The sequence below is a fragment of the Sphaerodactylus townsendi genome, linkage group LG06 (genome assembly GCF_021028975.2).
Source record: "Sphaerodactylus townsendi isolate TG3544 linkage group LG06, MPM_Stown_v2.3, whole genome shotgun sequence".
Taxonomy (NCBI): domain Eukaryota; kingdom Metazoa; phylum Chordata; class Lepidosauria; order Squamata; family Sphaerodactylidae; genus Sphaerodactylus; species Sphaerodactylus townsendi.
Window position 1 is genome coordinate 6,410,861 of NC_059430.1, and position 23,708 is coordinate 6,434,568.

General features: G+C 79.0%; 1 protein-coding gene across 1 annotated transcript in view; it reads left to right on the top strand.

Annotated features, from left to right (window-relative positions):
• Window positions 1–7,413: 7,413 nt before the first annotated feature.
• NRF1 (nuclear respiratory factor 1) overlaps window positions 7,414–23,708 on the top strand; it is a 110,808-nt gene continuing 94,513 nt past the window's right edge. The window contains exon 1 of the mRNA XM_048501466.1: window positions 7,414–7,573. Coding sequence (XP_048357423.1) covers window positions 7,414–7,573 — 160 coding nt within the window. The remainder of the gene's footprint in view (window positions 7,574–23,708) is intronic.

The following is a 23,708-nucleotide window of genomic DNA, read 5'->3' on the forward strand; positions in this document are numbered from 1 at the left end:
GGCTTTCCCTTTTCCCTCATCTCTTGCTTCAGTTTTCTTTCCTGTTTACTAGAGATTTCTTTCTCTAAGGATCTCACTGCATGAAGGAGAGCAACATATTGACCTTCTTTTAGTTCACTACTGCACTCTATGTTCCTTATTTTGAGGGCTGTTAACAATGCTTCATGCCAGCATCCCCTAAAGAATTGTTCCTGAACATAGAACTTAAGCTCTTCATCAGCAAATCCTCATTATTATAATATTTCCATAGACAGTGCATGCAACCGATTTAAATATGAAGATGGGGGTTCATTAATATGCTGATATGTCTCATACAACTTAGCTTTAAGTTCAGAAACTGAGCCAATATTGCAATATGCAATTTCCAAAATAGCAAACATTGATTTGCAGGAGCATCCTTCCCTGCCCCAAAGCTATAAGTAAATGCAGGAGGCAGCAAGCTCTCTATAATTTTCTTTTAATATTTTCAGGAACACTGTCATCTGCAATTAATTCTCTTGCATGAACTCATGCCAAACTGAGTATTCTATTTCCCCTGCTGGTTTAGGTAAAATACCAGAAAATGTTTTTAATTGCAACTCCAGATCTACTGCTGGAAACTTAGCTGTAATTGGCGGTTTGCAAAACTCTTTCTAGCAGCTGTTGCAATTCAGAGGATGAGCTTGCAAAAGGGGTAGAGGTTGCAACTGGAATGCCTTCCTTCATGGAACTGCCAAACAGTGTTCCTTTTTCTAGCTGTGCACAGGTGTTTGCTTCTTCCCAACTAACTGTTGCAAACTCTGCATCAATAGGGATTACATCCCATTTCCCTTGCAACTTACAGTTTATACATTGGTTGACTATCTTGCAAACAGAATTATGTGTTTCAAATTCACACAGCAACATGTCTTTCCCTCTGCCCTTTATCCTGTGCATTTTAGCAATTGCACCATAAGTTTCCACAGTATGTTGAATATCCTCATTAACATCCCTTGAACTTATGTCACATAACAAGACAGTTTTATGGGGATCAAACCCCAACTTATTGCACACTTCCATTGCAAGCAATTTATATTTGCAATCTCACTTCCAAGCCCCACGCTGGTTGGGCGCCAATTTGTAACCTCAGCTTGTGGGTTCTGTGGGGCAGTACTTGGAAGGAGTTGCAAAGAACCAAATTTAAACAAAACAGTTTACTTCTCTTTACAAATAACATTAAACATCAACATTTAACATTTACAATTCAAGGTCCTGTTCAGGTTTGCATTTCAAGTCCTTATATTTACAGTCTACTGATATTGCCAAGTCCAATTCTTCTTTGCTGGTGGTTGGTTTTGAAGACTTCAAAGGCTTGGTGAACGGGATTCAAGATGATGAAGGTTCCCAGAAAACTCTCACCATTTACATACACAAAAACCCTGAAACAATAAATTCTAACATTTAAAATATAGCAAAAAAAAAAAATAAACTCCCTTCCCACTAGTTCCCCACAACATTGCAGTTACCTTAAACAAGGTGTTAAGGGCTTAATAAAATCAATCAAGGTCCCAGCCTGGTAGCCTCGCTTCCTCCAACCTCATGAGTTCTGCAGCATTCTGCTTCTTTTCAGACTCCACCCCTTTCTGGGTCATCCCATTCTGACACAGGGGTTACACTAGCTGATTTAGTTTGGTTAGAAGAATGTCGGGTCTGATAGTATTGAATGCTGAACTAAAGTCAACAAAGAGGACCCTTGCATAGGTCTTTGGCGATTCAAGTTTTAGTTTAGAAAAAACGGTTGGCTCTGAGGCACACGTTACTCGGGAGTAAGCTTGGTGAAGCAACCATGCAATGCTTTGAATGGGTCAGTGGTGGCGAACCTTTGGCACTCCAAATGTTACAGTCTACAATTCCCATCAGCCCCTGCCAGCATAGCCAATTGGCTACTGGAATGGGTGAATCACGATCCTAGGAGGGTTTACTCAGAAGCAAGCCCCATTGCCAGCAACCGAGCTTATTCCCAGGTAAAGGATCATACCCAGGCCAGCCTAGCTGTGTGTGTGGGGAGGTGATTTTCAGCCCCACCCACCCCCCACATGATGCACATGTGCCCACAGAAAGGGCTCTGAGTGCCACCTCCGGCACCCGTGCCAGAGGTTCGCCACCGCTGGCTTATGAGGTTAAAAGGCGTGGACAAGTAGGGCAATAAAAATAGGAACTCTGGATCGATGATTTTATCTTTTATTCAAATTTTATTCCAATTTTTAACTTGAACTTATATTATGGCTTGGACAAACAGTCTTTGGAAACTGGTTACCTCAATTTTATTTTGTATCTGGTCTGGAAATGTACTATCTGGATTTTATATTTTATATTTTCTGGTCTTTGACCGAAACAAAATATTGATTGATTAAAATCATAACCCGGCCTTGTGTTTAGCGGCACTTTGCAACTTAATCGGGCCCGGCTTGCTTGTGACATTTGGGTTTGCCCAAACAGAAAGCTCAGATGGCTAGAGAATCCCCTGGCTGATCATTTATTTGCAAGAATTAGTTTTTCCTGCATTGCGTTTCCAGCTGTTTAGTAGGGCTCACGCGTCATATACGATAATGCTCGCACAGTTAGCATTTCCTACCAAGTTGTTGTCGCACCTCACGTATAATGCCCTCACGTATAATAACAGTACATTTTAACCAAGTTATGCCCATTCCGCCGCCTTCAACATTTTGTTAGTTGACCTTATGCGTTGCTCAAAATGATACACATAAACTGAACCACAGCAACTGAAGCTAGCGACCCAGTTCTAAACCCATCTACTCAGAAAGGCAGCACAGTGCACTGGTTAGAGGGCCCAAGGCCCTGGGAGACCCAGGTTCAAACGCCCCACTCAGCTATGAGGTGCACTGGGTGATCCTCGGAGTAGCCTACCTAACAGGTTCGTTGCGAGGGTAAAACGGAGACAAGGAGACTGATGTGTGCTGAGAGTGGAGAAGGGAGGGCAAGAATAAACAGGTGGAGGGGGAAGAGCAGAGGTGGGATCCAGCAGGTTCTCACCAGTTCCCGAGAGTGGGTCACTAATGATTTGTGTGTGCCGAGAGGGGGTTACTCATTGGGTCTGCTTTTCTGTTAGAAATCCCATTAGGTCCAACAATCATAAAGTCCTGTTGTTTCCTATGTGGCTGGTTAGCGAAGCTAGAAAACGGGATAATTCTCCCTGTTGGGCTGTTTTTAAAACATGTTTCAGTAATAGGGTAAAGTTCCTTGTTGAAGGAAAGTATCCTTCTTTTGATTTCTAGAAACAAAATCAAGTATTTGAAAGTATTAAGTATTTGACAGGCAGTCAATTAGAGGAGAAGTCGTTGTTTCTGTTGGTAGTAGACGACAGGACTTGATAGAATGAGTTTAAATTATGGACAGAAAGATACCAGCTGGAAATCAGGAACTTTTTTGTTTACAGTAAGAGTTTTTTACAGCAACAGAGAAATTATTAATGCCCCGCCCCCGTCGTGCCCGGCCACGCCCCGTCGTGCCCCGCCCAGCCCCATTGGCGCTACGCCACTGTTTGAACCCCACCACCATGGGAACCTGTGACTAAAATTTTTGGATCCCACCACTGGGGAAGAGCCATTAATTTCTATAATGCTGGCTTCCAAGAGGACTCTTCATCTTGGCCTGAATATTCTCTTTCAACACCCTGCTTTTCGGTGAAGTCTTTGCTTCTCAGCCCTCTGTTGCTTGTGCCTACACGTGCGAGGTCTCCACAATTATGCGCCACCAGAATTTAGACTGCGAGCTCTCTGGGGCAGAGACCTTTGATAATGAGCAGCGCTGTAAAAACAAGACCACTCGCAGCAAACAGAAGTTACTTGGGTTGGGTCCTTCCCTGGGTAAAGCGGCGTTGCTTAAGGTGTATGGGAATTGCCTCCTACACGCCCTGACCTCAATAAGCCAGGCTAGCGCAATCTCGCCAGATCTTGGGCTCGGTTAATACCAGGATGGGAGACCACCCAGAAAGCCCAGGGTTGCTACACAAAAGGCAGGTGATGACACACCACCTTCCAGCGTCTCTTGCCTTGGAAACCCTACAAGGTTGCTGCAAGTCAGCTTCGACTTGACGGCAACTTTCCACCGCCTTCCCAGAACTGTCTGATGGATAACTCTGCAGTGTACACAGATGTCTCAAATCCAAAATTTACTCAATAGGTTTATTGCTTGAAGATCTCTGTATGCTGATACCCAGAGAGATTTTCCGAGCCTTAAAAAGCAGACTTCTAGAACAGGAATATCATATCTTGTTGGGGCAAGCAAATAAATCATGCTCACCCCTCTCTGTCGGAATAATACCGGAACAGGGGCACGTAGCCAAATATCTTGAACTATTAACTGAACCCCAACAGAGATGGATTATCACAAGGGCCAGATCCAATACCTTCCCATCGGCCATTACAAAGGGTCGTTACTTATCCATCCCTCTCCAGGATCGGGTTTGTCCACACTGTAAAAATCAAGTGGAGACTCTTGCTCACATTATTCTTGACTGTCCGAGATATGTGGGCATCAGGAATTTCTCTCCCGGGCTGGCCCTAGACAAATCTGAAAGAGACTCTGACTGTTCTGCTGTGGAGCTTCTGCTAAACAACACAGATGTCATGCTCTTGGAAAAAGTAGCAAAATTTATTTTACAAGTGACAGAACTTTCTAAGTAATGTATACTGCTATATACAGTCTTCCTGTCTGCGCTTTGAATGTACTCTTGATTTGTATTTCAAAAATATCTGGCAACGCTCTAGAACCTATTTTAAAATGCCAAATAAAGGTTGCTGTTGTTGTTACACAGATGTCCAAGTGCAACATTTGGCTTCTTTTTCAGAGAGGTAGTCGGGGCCCCTTCTGCACATGCAGAATAATGCACTTTCAATCCACTTTTAATGGATTCTACTGTGCGGAATAGCAGAATCCACTTGCAAACGATTGTGAAAGTGGATTGAAAGTGCATTATTCTGCGTGTGCGGAAGGGGCCCAGCCCGTGTCCACAACAGCACTTCCGACTACGGATGGGTTGACCGACTGGGTGCTTCTCCATACAAAAAGACTCCCTGCATCTAGGCAAACAGGATGCCGAGGAGAGAGGTGGGATAGACCCCCTACCCGGTAACTAAATTTCGCAGGTGAGGGAATGCTGTTTTCTTATATAAAGATGCACTCTAAGAAAGAAGTCCCACTTATCACAAATTGTCTCAATCCTATGATCTGTTGTGTGGGACAACAAAAATGTGCACAGCCTTCCAGACAGCTGAGCCAAACTTTGGTGGGCGTCGCAGGATTGCAGTGCGAGAACCAAGTTCTCAAGATTTTCTCCTGTTTACTTCCAGTGTGGTGTTAGACCAAACGAATAATGCTGAATAAAGTCATGGACTAGTTAGATGTGGGCAAGGAAGAGGCGCAATCTCCTGTTGACATATTTAATATCTTTAAAATAAGTACCTCCCCCCCACCCATGTGCTATAGCACCCTGCCTCTTTGTCTTAAGCGTGAGCTCAGAATGGCAGTTTCTGCGCAGTGGACAGCTATCCCTTCCCCATTGCAACTTTCCCAATCACTGCTTTGAGAAATCACGGGTCGGGATAAGAAATTGGGGAGTTTTGCAGAAACCATAGAACATAAGAACATGCCAGCTGGATCAGACCAGAGTCCATCTAGTCCAGTCGAGGAGCAGCAGTGGCGTAGGAGGTTAAGAGCTCGTGTATCTAATCTGGAGGAACCGGGTTTGATTCCCAGCTCTGCCGCCTGAGCTGTGGAGGCTTATCTGGGGAATTCAGATTAGCCTGGGCACTCCCACACACGCCAGCTGGGTGACCTTGGGCTAGTCACAGCTTCTGGGAGCTCTCTCAGCCCCACCCACCTCACAGGGTGTTTGTTGTGAGGGGGGAAGGGCAAGGAGATTGTCAGCCCTTTTGAGTCTCCTACAGGAGAGAAAGCGGGAATATAAATCCAAACTCTTCTTCTTCTTCTTCTCTCTGCTACTCGCAGTGGCCCACCAGGTGCCTTTGGGAGCTCACATGCAGGAGGTGAAAGCAAGGGCCTTCTGCTGCTGTTGCATGAGAAGGCAAGCAGATGATGCAGGGCTGCACGGTGGATATTCAGAGCTGTCAGCAGTCGTGGGAAGGAAACCAGCAGCGGATTCTCCATTCTGCGCTCAGCACGCGGGCCTGGCAAACACTGTCCAAGCTCAGCAGAGAGTTGATACCTGCAGTTGAAACACGCTTTGCAAAACTCTCTCTCCCCTCCCCACAAAATCTAGGCCAGAAACTTCATCCCAATGGAGAACGTGTTTATAATAAAGTGTATTTTGTCCAGTATCGTGGAAGATCAGGAAGCTTTGTATGCATCTCCACTTTATTATCACAACAACACTGCAAGGTAGGCCAGGCGGGGAGGAGGGGCTAGTCATCCAGAGAGCCAGAGCTTCAGCGCGATGCCCCGGTCGCTCCCCCCCCTCCTATGCCCAGCCCCAAGCGTCGCCAGTCTGCCCTCCCCAACATGGCGCCAGCGGCCCAGTCAAGCCACCCCATGAATACCTCACTAACATGGCCGCCGACACCGCCGCCAGGGCCCCGGCTCCCTTCCCAATATGGCGCTCTCGTCTAACATACCCCCCCGCCCCCTTACCAACATGGCCGCCCAAAAAACCTGTCAGCCCGCCACTAATGGCGCGGGGCGACCTTCCCAAAATGGCGGCCTCGACGCTTCGTTCCCTCTTCAGAGAAGCGAACGCGGCCCGTTCTCCATCACAAAACGCGAGCTGGCCCGGCCGAATCTCCGAGCGCTTTTCCCGAACGGGCACTTGGAGCGCGTGCGAGGAGAGAGAAGAACCCGAAAGCGGCGCCTGGCCCTTCCCATCATGGCGTCGCGGCGGCTCCCCTTACGCCGTGCGTCCTCCCCCCCCCCCCGCTCGGCCTGCCACCGCCGCCGCCGCCGGACTCCAGCGCCGCCCGGACTAGGCCCGAGCCTTTGGCGCGCGCCTCCTTTTCCCGCCCGCGCCTCTCCTCAGCGCGATTCGCCTCAGGCCGCCCAGGCCTCAGCCCGCGGGGGCGCGCGCCCCCGCCCTCCCTCCCGTCCCCGCCGCGCGCCCGCCCGCCCTTCCTCCCGCCCGTGTGTGTGTGTGTGTGTGTGTGCGCGGCTCTCTGGCTCTCCCCGCGGCGGCCCGGCTCCCTCCCTCCCTCCCTCCCTCCCGCGCGCCCGCTCGCTCGCCCGCTCGCCAGCCCGCCCTTCCTGCCTCCCCGCCGCGGCCGGCTCGGGGCTGTAGGGCGCAGGCCCGCCGCAGCGCAGCCGCTCTGAGGTGAGTGTCCTACCGCGCAATCTCGCAGCCGCTCCTCACTCGCCTCGCACCAGACCCGGCGCAGCCGCACCAACGCGGGGGCCCCGCCGCCACGCCTCGCCCGCCCGCCCGCCACCATGCCCGCTCCCTCCGCCGCCGCCGCCGCCGCGCTAGGCCCCGGCCACGCAGGCCGCGCTAGGCCCCGACACGGGCGGCAGTGGCGGCGGAGGCAAAAGGGCCGCGCCTGGGCGGCCGGGCGGGGGGAGGGCGGGAGGCCTGCGCCGCGCTCCCTGCAAGGCAGGACGGCCCCGGGGCAGGGGAGGGGGGGTTCCCCCACCAGGCCTCCCCCCCCTCCCCTCAAGTGTCAAAACAGGGGCTCCCCCCTCCTCCCTCCACCGGGTGGGGGCGGGGGGGTCAATTTGGGGGGGGATATTTAGTCAGGGAATTATCTTCATCTGAGTTGGGGGGAGAAGAATCTGCTGGTGGGGGGGTGGGGGCTTTATAAATAAGTGGTGGTAGGGGGGGTGCCAAATTCTGGACAGAGAAGGAAAAATTGGGTGGAGGGGGTGTTAGTATTGGGTGGGGGGGTCCCTAGACTCCCTCCCCCCCACACACACCTGCACGTCTCAGAGGGGGAAAAGGGGGTGTCATTGTGGGGGGAGGTTAACAGTCAGGTGTTTGGGGGTTGAATGGAGGGTACAGGATTTATTCCCCCCCCCCCACCCCCCCCCCCCCCCACCCCCCCCCCCCCCCCCCCCCCCCCCCCCCCACCCCCCCCCCCCCCCACCCCCCCCCCCCCCCACCCCCCCCCCCCCCCACCCCCCCCCCCCCCCACCCCCCCCCCCCCCCACCCCCCCCCCCCCCCACCCCCCCCCCCCCCCACCCCCCCCCCCCCCCACCCCCCCCCCCCCCCACCCCCCCCCCCCCCCACCCCCCCCCCCCCCCACCCCCCCCCCCCCCCACCCCCCCCCCCCCCCACCCCCCCCCCCCCCCACCCCCCCCCCCCCCCACCCCCCCCCCCCCCCACCCCCCCCCCCCCCCACCCCCCCCCCCCCCCACCCCCCCCCCCCCCCACCCCCCCCCCCCCCCACCCCCCCCCCCCCCCACCCCCCCCCCCCCCCACCCCCCCCCCCCCCCACCCCCCCCCCCCCCCACCCCCCCCCCCCCCCACCCCCCCCCCCCCCCACCCCCCCCCCCCCCCACCCCCCCCCCCCCCCACCCCCCCCCCCCCCCACCCCCCCCCCCCCCCACCCCCCCCCCCCCCCACCCCCCCCCCCCCCCACCCCCCCCCCCCCCCACCCCCCCCCCCCCCCACCCCCCCCCCCCCCCACCCCCCCCCCCCCCCACCCCCCCCCCCCCCCACCCCCCCCCCCCCCCACCCCCCCCCCCCCCCACCCCCCCCCCCCCCCACCCCCCCCCCCCCCCACCCCCCCCCCCCCCCACCCCCCCCCCCCCCCACCCCCCCCCCCCCCCACCCCCCCCCCCCCCCACCCCCCCCCCCCCCCACCCCCCCCCCCCCCCACCCCCCCCCCCCCCCACCCCCCCCCCCCCCCACCCCCCCCCCCCCCCACCCCCCCCCCCCCCCACCCCCCCCCCCCCCCACCCCCCCCCCCCCCCACCCCCCCCCCCCCCCACCCCCCCCCCCCCCCACCCCCCCCCCCCCCCACCCCCCCCCCCCCCCACCCCCCCCCCCCCCCACCCCCCCCCCCCCCCACCCCCCCCCCCCCCCACCCCCCCCCCCCCCCACCCCCCCCCCCCCCCACCCCCCCCCCCCCCCACCCCCCCCCCCCCCCACCCCCCCCCCCCCCCACCCCCCCCCCCCCCCACCCCCCCCCCCCCCCACCCCCCCCCCCCCCCACCCCCCCCCCCCCCCACCCCCCCCCCCCCCCACCCCCCCCCCCCCCCACCCCCCCCCCCCCCCACCCCCCCCCCCCCCCACCCCCCCCCCCCCCCACCCCCCCCCCCCCCCACCCCCCCCCCCCCCCACCCCCCCCCCCCCCCACCCCCCCCCCCCCCCACCCCCCCCCCCCCCCACCCCCCCCCCCCCCCACCCCCCCCCCCCCCCACCCCCCCCCCCCCCCACCCCCCCCCCCCCCCACCCCCCCCCCCCCCCACCCCCCCCCCCCCCCACCCCCCCCCCCCCCCACCCCCCCCCCCCCCCACCCCCCCCCCCCCCCACCCCCCCCCCCCCCCACCCCCCCCCCCCCCCACCCCCCCCCCCCCCCACCCCCCCCCCCCCCCACCCCCCCCCCCCCCCACCCCCCCCCCCCCCCACCCCCCCCCCCCCCCACCCCCCCCCCCCCCCACCCCCCCCCCCCCCCACCCCCCCCCCCCCCCACCCCCCCCCCCCCCCACCCCCCCCCCCCCCCACCCCCCCCCCCCCCCACCCCCCCCCCCCCCCACCCCCCCCCCCCCCCACCCCCCCCCCCCCCCACCCCCCCCCCCCCCCACCCCCCCCCCCCCCCACCCCCCCCCCCCCCCACCCCCCCCCCCCCCCACCCCCCCCCCCCCCCACCCCCCCCCCCCCCCACCCCCCCCCCCCCCCACCCCCCCCCCCCCCCACCCCCCCCCCCCCCCACCCCCCCCCCCCCCCACCCCCCCCCCCCCCCACCCCCCCCCCCCCCCACCCCCCCCCCCCCCCACCCCCCCCCCCCCCCACCCCCCCCCCCCCCCACCCCCCCCCCCCCCCACCCCCCCCCCCCCCCACCCCCCCCCCCCCCCACCCCCCCCCCCCCCCACCCCCCCCCCCCCCCACCCCCCCCCCCCCCCACCCCCCCCCCCCCCCACCCCCCCCCCCCCCCACCCCCCCCCCCCCCCACCCCCCCCCCCCCCCACCCCCCCCCCCCCCCACCCCCCCCCCCCCCCACCCCCCCCCCCCCCCACCCCCCCCCCCCCCCACCCCCCCCCCCCCCCACCCCCCCCCCCCCCCACCCCCCCCCCCCCCCACCCCCCCCCCCCCCCACCCCCCCCCCCCCCCACCCCCCCCCCCCCCCACCCCCCCCCCCCCCCACCCCCCCCCCCCCCCACCCCCCCCCCCCCCCACCCCCCCCCCCCCCCACCCCCCCCCCCCCCCACCCCCCCCCCCCCCCACCCCCCCCCCCCCCCACCCCCCCCCCCCCCCACCCCCCCCCCCCCCCACCCCCCCCCCCCCCCACCCCCCCCCCCCCCCACCCCCCCCCCCCCCCACCCCCCCCCCCCCCCACCCCCCCCCCCCCCCACCCCCCCCCCCCCCCACCCCCCCCCCCCCCCACCCCCCCCCCCCCCCACCCCCCCCCCCCCCCACCCCCCCCCCCCCCCACCCCCCCCCCCCCCCACCCCCCCCCCCCCCCACCCCCCCCCCCCCCCACCCCCCCCCCCCCCCACCCCCCCCCCCCCCCACCCCCCCCCCCCCCCACCCCCCCCCCCCCCCACCCCCCCCCCCCCCCACCCCCCCCCCCCCCCACCCCCCCCCCCCCCCACCCCCCCCCCCCCCCACCCCCCCCCCCCCCCACCCCCCCCCCCCCCCACCCCCCCCCCCCCCCACCCCCCCCCCCCCCCACCCCCCCCCCCCCCCACCCCCCCCCCCCCCCACCCCCCCCCCCCCCCACCCCCCCCCCCCCCCACCCCCCCCCCCCCCCACCCCCCCCCCCCCCCACCCCCCCCCCCCCCCACCCCCCCCCCCCCCCACCCCCCCCCCCCCCCACCCCCCCCCCCCCCCACCCCCCCCCCCCCCCACCCCCCCCCCCCCCCACCCCCCCCCCCCCCCACCCCCCCCCCCCCCCACCCCCCCCCCCCCCCACCCCCCCCCCCCCCCACCCCCCCCCCCCCCCACCCCCCCCCCCCCCCACCCCCCCCCCCCCCCACCCCCCCCCCCCCCCACCCCCCCCCCCCCCCACCCCCCCCCCCCCCCACCCCCCCCCCCCCCCACCCCCCCCCCCCCCCACCCCCCCCCCCCCCCACCCCCCCCCCCCCCCACCCCCCCCCCCCCCCACCCCCCCCCCCCCCCACCCCCCCCCCCCCCCACCCCCCCCCCCCCCCACCCCCCCCCCCCCCCACCCCCCCCCCCCCCCACCCCCCCCCCCCCCCACCCCCCCCCCCCCCCACCCCCCCCCCCCCCCACCCCCCCCCCCCCCCACCCCCCCCCCCCCCCACCCCCCCCCCCCCCCACCCCCCCCCCCCCCCACCCCCCCCCCCCCCCACCCCCCCCCCCCCCCACCCCCCCCCCCCCCCACCCCCCCCCCCCCCCACCCCCCCCCCCCCCCACCCCCCCCCCCCCCCACCCCCCCCCCCCCCCACCCCCCCCCCCCCCCACCCCCCCCCCCCCCCACCCCCCCCCCCCCCCACCCCCCCCCCCCCCCACCCCCCCCCCCCCCCACCCCCCCCCCCCCCCACCCCCCCCCCCCCCCACCCCCCCCCCCCCCCACCCCCCCCCCCCCCCACCCCCCCCCCCCCCCACCCCCCCCCCCCCCCACCCCCCCCCCCCCCCACCCCCCCCCCCCCCCACCCCCCCCCCCCCCCACCCCCCCCCCCCCCCACCCCCCCCCCCCCCCACCCCCCCCCCCCCCCACCCCCCCCCCCCCCCACCCCCCCCCCCCCCCACCCCCCCCCCCCCCCACCCCCCCCCCCCCCCACCCCCCCCCCCCCCCACCCCCCCCCCCCCCCACCCCCCCCCCCCCCCACCCCCCCCCCCCCCCACCCCCCCCCCCCCCCACCCCCCCCCCCCCCCACCCCCCCCCCCCCCCACCCCCCCCCCCCCCCACCCCCCCCCCCCCCCACCCCCCCCCCCCCCCACCCCCCCCCCCCCCCACCCCCCCCCCCCCCCACCCCCCCCCCCCCCCACCCCCCCCCCCCCCCACCCCCCCCCCCCCCCACCCCCCCCCCCCCCCACCCCCCCCCCCCCCCACCCCCCCCCCCCCCCACCCCCCCCCCCCCCCACCCCCCCCCCCCCCCACCCCCCCCCCCCCCCACCCCCCCCCCCCCCCACCCCCCCCCCCCCCCACCCCCCCCCCCCCCCACCCCCCCCCCCCCCCACCCCCCCCCCCCCCCACCCCCCCCCCCCCCCACCCCCCCCCCCCCCCACCCCCCCCCCCCCCCACCCCCCCCCCCCCCCACCCCCCCCCCCCCCCACCCCCCCCCCCCCCCACCCCCCCCCCCCCCCACCCCCCCCCCCCCCCACCCCCCCCCCCCCCCACCCCCCCCCCCCCCCACCCCCCCCCCCCCCCACCCCCCCCCCCCCCCACCCCCCCCCCCCCCCACCCCCCCCCCCCCCCACCCCCCCCCCCCCCCACCCCCCCCCCCCCCCACCCCCCCCCCCCCCCACCCCCCCCCCCCCCCACCCCCCCCCCCCCCCACCCCCCCCCCCCCCCACCCCCCCCCCCCCCCACCCCCCCCCCCCCCCACCCCCCCCCCCCCCCACCCCCCCCCCCCCCCACCCCCCCCCCCCCCCACCCCCCCCCCCCCCCACCCCCCCCCCCCCCCACCCCCCCCCCCCCCCACCCCCCCCCCCCCCCACCCCCCCCCCCCCCCACCCCCCCCCCCCCCCACCCCCCCCCCCCCCCACCCCCCCCCCCCCCCACCCCCCCCCCCCCCCACCCCCCCCCCCCCCCACCCCCCCCCCCCCCCACCCCCCCCCCCCCCCACCCCCCCCCCCCCCCACCCCCCCCCCCCCCCACCCCCCCCCCCCCCCACCCCCCCCCCCCCCCACCCCCCCCCCCCCCCACCCCCCCCCCCCCCCACCCCCCCCCCCCCCCACCCCCCCCCCCCCCCACCCCCCCCCCCCCCCACCCCCCCCCCCCCCCACCCCCCCCCCCCCCCACCCCCCCCCCCCCCCACCCCCCCCCCCCCCCACCCCCCCCCCCCCCCACCCCCCCCCCCCCCCACCCCCCCCCCCCCCCACCCCCCCCCCCCCCCACCCCCCCCCCCCCCCACCCCCCCCCCCCCCCACCCCCCCCCCCCCCCACCCCCCCCCCCCCCCACCCCCCCCCCCCCCCACCCCCCCCCCCCCCCACCCCCCCCCCCCCCCACCCCCCCCCCCCCCCACCCCCCCCCCCCCCCACCCCCCCCCCCCCCCACCCCCCCCCCCCCCCACCCCCCCCCCCCCCCACCCCCCCCCCCCCCCACCCCCCCCCCCCCCCACCCCCCCCCCCCCCCACCCCCCCCCCCCCCCACCCCCCCCCCCCCCCACCCCCCCCCCCCCCCACCCCCCCCCCCCCCCACCCCCCCCCCCCCCCACCCCCCCCCCCCCCCACCCCCCCCCCCCCCCACCCCCCCCCCCCCCCACCCCCCCCCCCCCCCACCCCCCCCCCCCCCCACCCCCCCCCCCCCCCACCCCCCCCCCCCCCCACCCCCCCCCCCCCCCACCCCCCCCCCCCCCCACCCCCCCCCCCCCCCACCCCCCCCCCCCCCCACCCCCCCCCCCCCCCACCCCCCCCCCCCCCCACCCCCCCCCCCCCCCACCCCCCCCCCCCCCCACCCCCCCCCCCCCCCACCCCCCCCCCCCCCCACCCCCCCCCCCCCCCACCCCCCCCCCCCCCCACCCCCCCCCCCCCCCACCCCCCCCCCCCCCCACCCCCCCCCCCCCCCACCCCCCCCCCCCCCCACCCCCCCCCCCCCCCACCCCCCCCCCCCCCCACCCCCCCCCCCCCCCACCCCCCCCCCCCCCCACCCCCCCCCCCCCCCACCCCCCCCCCCCCCCACCCCCCCCCCCCCCCACCCCCCCCCCCCCCCACCCCCCCCCCCCCCCACCCCCCCCCCCCCCCACCCCCCCCCCCCCCCACCCCCCCCCCCCCCCACCCCCCCCCCCCCCCACCCCCCCCCCCCCCCACCCCCCCCCCCCCCCACCCCCCCCCCCCCCCACCCCCCCCCCCCCCCACCCCCCCCCCCCCCCACCCCCCCCCCCCCCCACCCCCCCCCCCCCCCACCCCCCCCCCCCCCCACCCCCCCCCCCCCCCACCCCCCCCCCCCCCCACCCCCCCCCCCCCCCACCCCCCCCCCCCCCCACCCCCCCCCCCCCCCACCCCCCCCCCCCCCCACCCCCCCCCCCCCCCACCCCCCCCCCCCCCCACCCCCCCCCCCCCCCACCCCCCCCCCCCCCCACCCCCCCCCCCCCCCACCCCCCCCCCCCCCCACCCCCCCCCCCCCCCACCCCCCCCCCCCCCCACCCCCCCCCCCCCCCACCCCCCCCCCCCCCCACCCCCCCCCCCCCCCACCCCCCCCCCCCCCCACCCCCCCCCCCCCCCACCCCCCCCCCCCCCCACCCCCCCCCCCCCCCACCCCCCCCCCCCCCCACCCCCCCCCCCCCCCACCCCCCCCCCCCCCCACCCCCCCCCCCCCCCACCCCCCCCCCCCCCCACCCCCCCCCCCCCCCACCCCCCCCCCCCCCCACCCCCCCCCCCCCCCACCCCCCCCCCCCCCCACCCCCCCCCCCCCCCACCCCCCCCCCCCCCCACCCCCCCCCCCCCCCACCCCCCCCCCCCCCCACCCCCCCCCCCCCCCACCCCCCCCCCCCCCCACCCCCCCCCCCCCCCACCCCCCCCCCCCCCCACCCCCCCCCCCCCCCACCCCCCCCCCCCCCCACCCCCCCCCCCCCCCACCCCCCCCCCCCCCCACCCCCCCCCCCCCCCACCCCCCCCCCCCCCCACCCCCCCCCCCCCCCACCCCCCCCCCCCCCCACCCCCCCCCCCCCCCACCCCCCCCCCCCCCCACCCCCCCCCCCCCCCACCCCCCCCCCCCCCCACCCCCCCCCCCCCCCACCCCCCCCCCCCCCCACCCCCCCCCCCCCCCACCCCCCCCCCCCCCCACCCCCCCCCCCCCCCACCCCCCCCCCCCCCCACCCCCCCCCCCCCCCACCCCCCCCCCCCCCCACCCCCCCCCCCCCCCACCCCCCCCCCCCCCCACCCCCCCCCCCCCCCACCCCCCCCCCCCCCCACCCCCCCCCCCCCCCACCCCCCCCCCCCCCCACCCCCCCCCCCCCCCACCCCCCCCCCCCCCCACCCCCCCCCCCCCCCACCCCCCCCCCCCCCCACCCCCCCCCCCCCCCACCCCCCCCCCCCCCCACCCCCCCCCCCCCCCACCCCCCCCCCCCCCCACCCCCCCCCCCCCCCACCCCCCCCCCCCCCCACCCCCCCCCCCCCCCACCCCCCCCCCCCCCCACCCCCCCCCCCCCCCACCCCCCCCCCCCCCCACCCCCCCCCCCCCCCACCCCCCCCCCCCCCCACCCCCCCCCCCCCCCACCCCCCCCCCCCCCCACCCCCCCCCCCCCCCACCCCCCCCCCCCCCCACCCCCCCCCCCCCCCACCCCCCCCCCCCCCCACCCCCCCCCCCCCCCACCCCCCCCCCCCCCCACCCCCCCCCCCCCCCACCCCCCCCCCCCCCCACCCCCCCCCCCCCCCACCCCCCCCCCCCCCCACCCCCCCCCCCCCCCACCCCCCCCCCCCCCCACCCCCCCCCCCCCCCACCCCCCCCCCCCCCCACCCCCCCCCCCCCCCACCCCCCCCCCCCCCCACCCCCCCCCCCCCCCACCCCCCCCCCCCCCCACCCCCCCCCCCCCCCACCCCCCCCCCCCCCCACCCCCCCCCCCCCCCACCCCCCCCCCCCCCCACCCCCCCCCCCCCCCACCCCCCCCCCCCCCCACCCCCCCCCCCCCCCACCCCCCCCCCCCCCCACCCCCCCCCCCCCCCACCCCCCCCCCCCCCCACCCCCCCCCCCCCCCACCCCCCCCCCCCCCCACCCCCCCCCCCCCCCACCCCCCCCCCCCCCCACCCCCCCCCCCCCCCACCCCCCCCCCCCCCCACCCCCCCCCCCCCCCACCCCCCCCCCCCCCCACCCCCCCCCCCCCCCACCCCCCCCCCCCCCCACCCCCCCCCCCCCCCACCCCCCCCCCCCCCCACCCCCCCCCCCCCCCACCCCCCCCCCCCCCCACCCCCCCCCCCCCCCACCCCCCCCCCCCCCCACCCCCCCCCCCCCCCACCCCCCCCCCCCCCCACCCCCCCCCCCCCCCACCCCCCCCCCCCCCCACCCCCCCCCCCCCCCACCCCCCCCCCCCCCCACCCCCCCCCCCCCCCACCCCCCCCCCCCCCCACCCCCCCCCCCCCCCACCCCCCCCCCCCCCCACCCCCCCCCCCCCCCACCCCCCCCCCCCCCCACCCCCCCCCCCCCCCACCCCCCCCCCCCCCCACCCCCCCCCCCCCCCACCCCCCCCCCCCCCCACCCCCCCCCCCCCCCACCCCCCCCCCCCCCCACCCCCCCCCCCCCCCACCCCCCCCCCCCCCCACCCCCCCCCCCCCCCACCCCCCCCCCCCCCCACCCCCCCCCCCCCCCACCCCCCCCCCCCCCCACCCCCCCCCCCCCCCACCCCCCCCCCCCCCCACCCCCCCCCCCCCCCACCCCCCCCCCCCCCCACCCCCCCCCCCCCCCACCCCCCCCCCCCCCCACCCCCCCCCCCCCCCACCCCCCCCCCCCCCCACCCCCCCCCCCCCCCACCCCCCCCCCCCCCCACCCCCCCCCCCCCCCACCCCCCCCCCCCCCCACCCCCCCCCCCCCCCACCCCCCCCCCCCCCCACCCCCCCCCCCCCCCACCCCCCCCCCCCCCCACCCCCCCCCCCCCCCACCCCCCCCCCCCCCCACCCCCCCCCCCCCCCACCCCCCCCCCCCCCCACCCCCCCCCCCCCCCACCCCCCCCCCCCCCCACCCCCCCCCCCCCCCACCCCCCCCCCCCCCCACCCCCCCCCCCCCCCACCCCCCCCCCCCCCCACCCCCCCCCCCCCCCACCCCCCCCCCCCCCCACCCCCCCCCCCCCCCACCCCCCCCCCCCCCCACCCCCCCCCCCCCCCACCCCCCCCCCCCCCCACCCCCCCCCCCCCCCACCCCCCCCCCCCCCCACCCCCCCCCCCCCCCACCCCCCCCCCCCCCCACCCCCCCCCCCCCCCACCCCCCCCCCCCCCCACCCCCCCCCCCCCCCACCCCCCCCCCCCCCCACCCCCCCCCCCCCCCACCCCCCCCCCCCCCCACCCCCCCCCCCCCCCACCCCCCCCCCCCCCCACCCCCCCCCCCCCCCACCCCCCCCCCCCCCCACCCCCCCCCCCCCCCACCCCCCCCCCCCCCCACCCCCCCCCCCCCCCACCCCCCCCCCCCCCCACCCCCCCCCCCCCCCACCCCCCCCCCCCCCCACCCCCCCCCCCCCCCACCCCCCCCCCCCCCCACCCCCCCCCCCCCCCACCCCCCCCCCCCCCCACCCCCCCCCCCCCCCACCCCCCCCCCCCCCCACCCCCCCCCCCCCCCACCCCCCCCCCCCCCCACCCCCCCCCCCCCCCACCCCCCCCCCCCCCCACCCCCCCCCCCCCCCACCCCCCCCCCCCCCCACCCCCCCCCCCCCCCACCCCCCCCCCCCCCCACCCCCCCCCCCCCCCACCCCCCCCCCCCCCCACCCCCCCCCCCCCCCACCCCCCCCCCCCCCCACCCCCCCCCCCCCCCACCCCCCCCCCCCCCCACCCCCCCCCCCCCCCACCCCCCCCCCCCCCCACCCCCCCCCCCCCCCACCCCCCCCCCCCCCCACCCCCCCCCCCCCCCACCCCCCCCCCCCCCCACCCCCCCCCCCCCCCACCCCCCCCCCCCCCCACCCCCCCCCCCCCCCACCCCCCCCCCCCCCCACCCCCCCCCCCCCCCACCCCCCCCCCCCCCCACCCCCCCCCCCCCCCACCCCCCCCCCCCCCCACCCCCCCCCCCCCCCACCCCCCCCCCCCCCCACCCCCCCCCCCCCCCACCCCCCCCCCCCCCCACCCCCCCCCCCCCCCACCCCCCCCCCCCCCCACCCCCCCCCCCCCCCACCCCCCCCCCCCCCCACCCCCCCCCCCCCCCACCCCCCCCCCCCCCCACCCCCCCCCCCCCCCACCCCCCCCCCCCCCCACCCCCCCCCCCCCCCACCCCCCCCCCCCCCCACCCCCCCCCCCCCCCACCCCCCCCCCCCCCCACCCCCCCCCCCCCCCACCCCCCCCCCCCCCCACCCCCCCCCCCCCCCACCCCCCCCCCCCCCCACCCCCCCCCCCCCCCACCCCCCCCCCCCCCCACCCCCCCCCCCCCCCACCCCCCCCCCCCCCCACCCCCCCCCCCCCCCACCCCCCCCCCCCCCCACCCCCCCCCCCCCCCACCCCCCCCCCCCCCCACCCCCCCCCCCCCCCACCCCCCCCCCCCCCCACCCCCCCCCCCCCCCACCCCCCCCCCCCCCCACCCCCCCCCCCCCCCACCCCCCCCCCCCCCCACCCCCCCCCCCCCCCACCCCCCCCCCCCCCCACCCCCCCCCCCCCCCACCCCCCCCCCCCCCCACCCCCCCCCCCCCCCACCCCCCCCCCCCCCCACCCCCCCCCCCCCCCACCCCCCCCCCCCCCCACCCCCCCCCCCCCCCACCCCCCCCCCCCCCCACCCCCCCCCCCCCCCACCCCCCCCCCCCCCCACCCCCCCCCCCCCCCACCCCCCCCCCCCCCCACCCCCCCCCCCCCCCACCCCCCCCCCCCCCCACCCCCCCCCCCCCCCACCCCCCCCCCCCCCCACCCCCCCCCCCCCCCACCCCCCCCCCCCCCCACCCCCCCCCCCCCCCACCCCCCCCCCCCCCCACCCCCCCCCCCCCCCACCCCCCCCCCCCCCCACCCCCCCCCCCCCCCACCCCCCCCCCCCCCCACCCCCCCCCCCCCCCACCCCCCCCCCCCCCCACCCCCCCCCCCCCCCACCCCCCCCCCCCCCCACCCCCCCCCCCCCCCACCCCCCCCCCCCCCCACCCCCCCCCCCCCCCACCCCCCCCCCCCCCCACCCCCCCCCCCCCCCACCCCCCCCCCCCCCCACCCCCCCCCCCCCCCACCCCCCCCCCCCCCCACCCCCCCCCCCCCCCACCCCCCCCCCCCCCCACCCCCCCCCCCCCCCACCCCCCCCCCCCCCCACCCCCCCCCCCCCCCACCCCCCCCCCCCCCCACCCCCCCCCCCCCCCACCCCCCCCCCCCCCCACCCCCCCCCCCCCCCACCCCCCCCCCCCCCCACCCCCCCCCCCCCCCACCCCCCCCCCCCCCCACCCCCCCCCCCCCCCACCCCCCCCCCCCCCCACCCCCCCCCCCCCCCACCCCCCCCCCCCCCCACCCCCCCCCCCCCCCACCCCCCCCCCCCCCCACCCCCCCCCCCCCCCACCCCCCCCCCCCCCCACCCCCCCCCCCCCCCACCCCCCCCCCCCCCCACCCCCCCCCCCCCCCACCCCCCCCCCCCCCCACCCCCCCCCCCCCCCACCCCCCCCCCCCCCCACCCCCCCCCCCCCCCACCCCCCCCCCCCCCCACCCCCCCCCCCCCCCACCCCCCCCCCCCCCCACCCCCCCCCCCCCCCACCCCCCCCCCCCCCCACCCCCCCCCCCCCCCACCCCCCCCCCCCCCCACCCCCCCCCCCCCCCACCCCCCCCCCCCCCCACCCCCCCCCCCCCCCACCCCCCCCCCCCCCCACCCCCCCCCCCCCCCACCCCCCCCCCCCCCCACCCCCCCCCCCCCCCACCCCCCCCCCCCCCCACCCCCCCCCCCCCCCACCCCCCCCCCCCCCCACCCCCCCCCCCCCCCACCCCCCCCCCCCCCCACCCCCCCCCCCCCCCACCCCCCCCCCCCCCCACCCCCCCCCCCCCCCACCCCCCCCCCCCCCCACCCCCCCCCCCCCCCACCCCCCCCCCCCCCCACCCCCCCCCCCCCCCACCCCCCCCCCCCCCCACCCCCCCCCCCCCCCACCCCCCCCCCCCCCCACCCCCCCCCCCCCCCACCCCCCCCCCCCCCCACCCCCCCCCCCCCCCACCCCCCCCCCCCCCCACCCCCCCCCCCCCCCACCCCCCCCCCCCCCCACCCCCCCCCCCCCCCACCCCCCCCCCCCCCCACCCCCCCCCCCCCCCACCCCCCCCCCCCCCCACCCCCCCCCCCCCCCACCCCCCCCCCCCCCCACCCCCCCCCCCCCCCACCCCCCCCCCCCCCCACCCCCCCCCCCCCCCACCCCCCCCCCCCCCCACCCCCCCCCCCCCCCACCCCCCCCCCCCCCCACCCCCCCCCCCCCCCACCCCCCCCCCCCCCCACCCCCCCCCCCCCCCACCCCCCCCCCCCCCCACCCCCCCCCCCCCCCACCCCCCCCCCCCCCCACCCCCCCCCCCCCCCACCCCCCCCCCCCCCCACCCCCCCCCCCCCCCACCCCCCCCCCCCCCCACCCCCCCCCCCCCCCACCCCCCCCCCCCCCCACCCCCCCCCCCCCCCACCCCCCCCCCCCCCCACCCCCCCCCCCCCCCACCCCCCCCCCCCCCCACCCCCCCCCCCCCCCACCCCCCCCCCCCCCCACCCCCCCCCCCCCCCACCCCCCCCCCCCCCCACCCCCCCCCCCCCCCACCCCCCCCCCCCCCCACCCCCCCCCCCCCCCACCCCCCCCCCCCCCCACCCCCCCCCCCCCCCACCCCCCCCCCCCCCCACCCCCCCCCCCCCCCACCCCCCCCCCCCCCCACCCCCCCCCCCCCCCACCCCCCCCCCCCCCCACCCCCCCCCCCCCCCACCCCCCCCCCCCCCCACCCCCCCCCCCCCCCACCCCCCCCCCCCCCCACCCCCCCCCCCCCCCACCCCCCCCCCCCCCCACCCCCCCCCCCCCCCACCCCCCCCCCCCCCCACCCCCCCCCCCCCCCACCCCCCCCCCCCCCCACCCCCCCCCCCCCCCACCCCCCCCCCCCCCCACCCCCCCCCCCCCCCACCCCCCCCCCCCCCCACCCCCCCCCCCCCCCACCCCCCCCCCCCCCCACCCCCCCCCCCCCCCACCCCCCCCCCCCCCCACCCCCCCCCCCCCCCACCCCCCCCCCCCCCCACCCCCCCCCCCCCCCACCCCCCCCCCCCCCCACCCCCCCCCCCCCCCACCCCCCCCCCCCCCCACCCCCCCCCCCCCCCACCCCCCCCCCCCCCCACCCCCCCCCCCCCCCACCCCCCCCCCCCCCCACCCCCCCCCCCCCCCACCCCCCCCCCCCCCCACCCCCCCCCCCCCCCACCCCCCCCCCCCCCCACCCCCCCCCCCCCCCACCCCCCCCCCCCCCCACCCCCCCCCCCCCCCACCCCCCCCCCCCCCCACCCCCCCCCCCCCCCACCCCCCCCCCCCCCCACCCCCCCCCCCCCCCACCCCCCCCCCCCCCCACCCCCCCCCCCCCCCACCCCCCCCCCCCCCCACCCCCCCCCCCCCCCACCCCCCCCCCCCCCCACCCCCCCCCCCCCCCACCCCCCCCCCCCCCCACCCCCCCCCCCCCCCACCCCCCCCCCCCCCCACCCCCCCCCCCCCCCACCCCCCCCCCCCCCCACCCCCCCCCCCCCCCACCCCCCCCCCCCCCCACCCCCCCCCCCCCCCACCCCCCCCCCCCCCCACCCCCCCCCCCCCCCACCCCCCCCCCCCCCCACCCCCCCCCCCCCCCACCCCCCCCCCCCCCCACCCCCCCCCCCCCCCACCCCCCCCCCCCCCCACCCCCCCCCCCCCCCACCCCCCCCCCCCCCCACCCCCCCCCCCCCCCACCCCCCCCCCCCCCCACCCCCCCCCCCCCCCACCCCCCCCCCCCCCCACCCCCCCCCCCCCCCACCCCCCCCCCCCCCCACCCCCCCCCCCCCCCACCCCCCCCCCCCCCCACCCCCCCCCCCCCCCACCCCCCCCCCCCCCCACCCCCCCCCCCCCCCACCCCCCCCCCCCCCCACCCCCCCCCCCCCCCACCCCCCCCCCCCCCCACCCCCCCCCCCCCCCACCCCCCCCCCCCCCCACCCCCCCCCCCCCCCACCCCCCCCCCCCCCCACCCCCCCCCCCCCCCACCCCCCCCCCCCCCCACCCCCCCCCCCCCCCACCCCCCCCCCCCCCCACCCCCCCCCCCCCCCACCCCCCCCCCCCCCCACCCCCCCCCCCCCCCACCCCCCCCCCCCCCCACCCCCCCCCCCCCCCACCCCCCCCCCCCCCCACCCCCCCCCCCCCCCACCCCCCCCCCCCCCCACCCCCCCCCCCCCCCACCCCCCCCCCCCCCCACCCCCCCCCCCCCCCACCCCCCCCCCCCCCCACCCCCCCCCCCCCCCACCCCCCCCCCCCCCCACCCCCCCCCCCCCCCACCCCCCCCCCCCCCCACCCCCCCCCCCCCCCACCCCCCCCCCCCCCCACCCCCCCCCCCCCCCACCCCCCCCCCCCCCCACCCCCCCCCCCCCCCACCCCCCCCCCCCCCCACCCCCCCCCCCCCCCACCCCCCCCCCCCCCCACCCCCCCCCCCCCCCACCCCCCCCCCCCCCCACCCCCCCCCCCCCCCACCCCCCCCCCCCCCCACCCCCCCCCCCCCCCACCCCCCCCCCCCCCCACCCCCCCCCCCCCCCACCCCCCCCCCCCCCCACCCCCCCCCCCCCCCACCCCCCCCCCCCCCCACCCCCCCCCCCCCCCACCCCCCCCCCCCCCCACCCCCCCCCCCCCCCACCCCCCCCCCCCCCCACCCCCCCCCCCCCCCACCCCCCCCCCCCCCCACCCCCCCCCCCCCCCACCCCCCCCCCCCCCCACCCCCCCCCCCCCCCACCCCCCCCCCCCCCCACCCCCCCCCCCCCCCACCCCCCCCCCCCCCCACCCCCCCCCCCCCCCACCCCCCCCCCCCCCCACCCCCCCCCCCCCCCACCCCCCCCCCCCCCCACCCCCCCCCCCCCCCACCCCCCCCCCCCCCCACCCCCCCCCCCCCCCACCCCCCCCCCCCCCCACCCCCCCCCCCCCCCACCCCCCCCCCCCCCCACCCCCCCCCCCCCCCACCCCCCCCCCCCCCCACCCCCCCCCCCCCCCACCCCCCCCCCCCCCCACCCCCCCCCCCCCCCACCCCCCCCCCCCCCCACCCCCCCCCCCCCCCACCCCCCCCCCCCCCCACCCCCCCCCCCCCCCACCCCCCCCCCCCCCCACCCCCCCCCCCCCCCACCCCCCCCCCCCCCCACCCCCCCCCCCCCCCACCCCCCCCCCCCCCCACCCCCCCCCCCCCCCACCCCCCCCCCCCCCCACCCCCCCCCCCCCCCACCCCCCCCCCCCCCCACCCCCCCCCCCCCCCACCCCCCCCCCCCCCCACCCCCCCCCCCCCCCACCCCCCCCCCCCCCCACCCCCCCCCCCCCCCACCCCCCCCCCCCCCCACCCCCCCCCCCCCCCACCCCCCCCCCCCCCCACCCCCCCCCCCCCCCACCCCCCCCCCCCCCCACCCCCCCCCCCCCCCACCCCCCCCCCCCCCCACCCCCCCCCCCCCCCACCCCCCCCCCCCCCCACCCCCCCCCCCCCCCACCCCCCCCCCCCCCCACCCCCCCCCCCCCCCACCCCCCCCCCCCCCCACCCCCCCCCCCCCCCACCCCCCCCCCCCCCCACCCCCCCCCCCCCCCACCCCCCCCCCCCCCCACCCCCCCCCCCCCCCACCCCCCCCCCCCCCCACCCCCCCCCCCCCC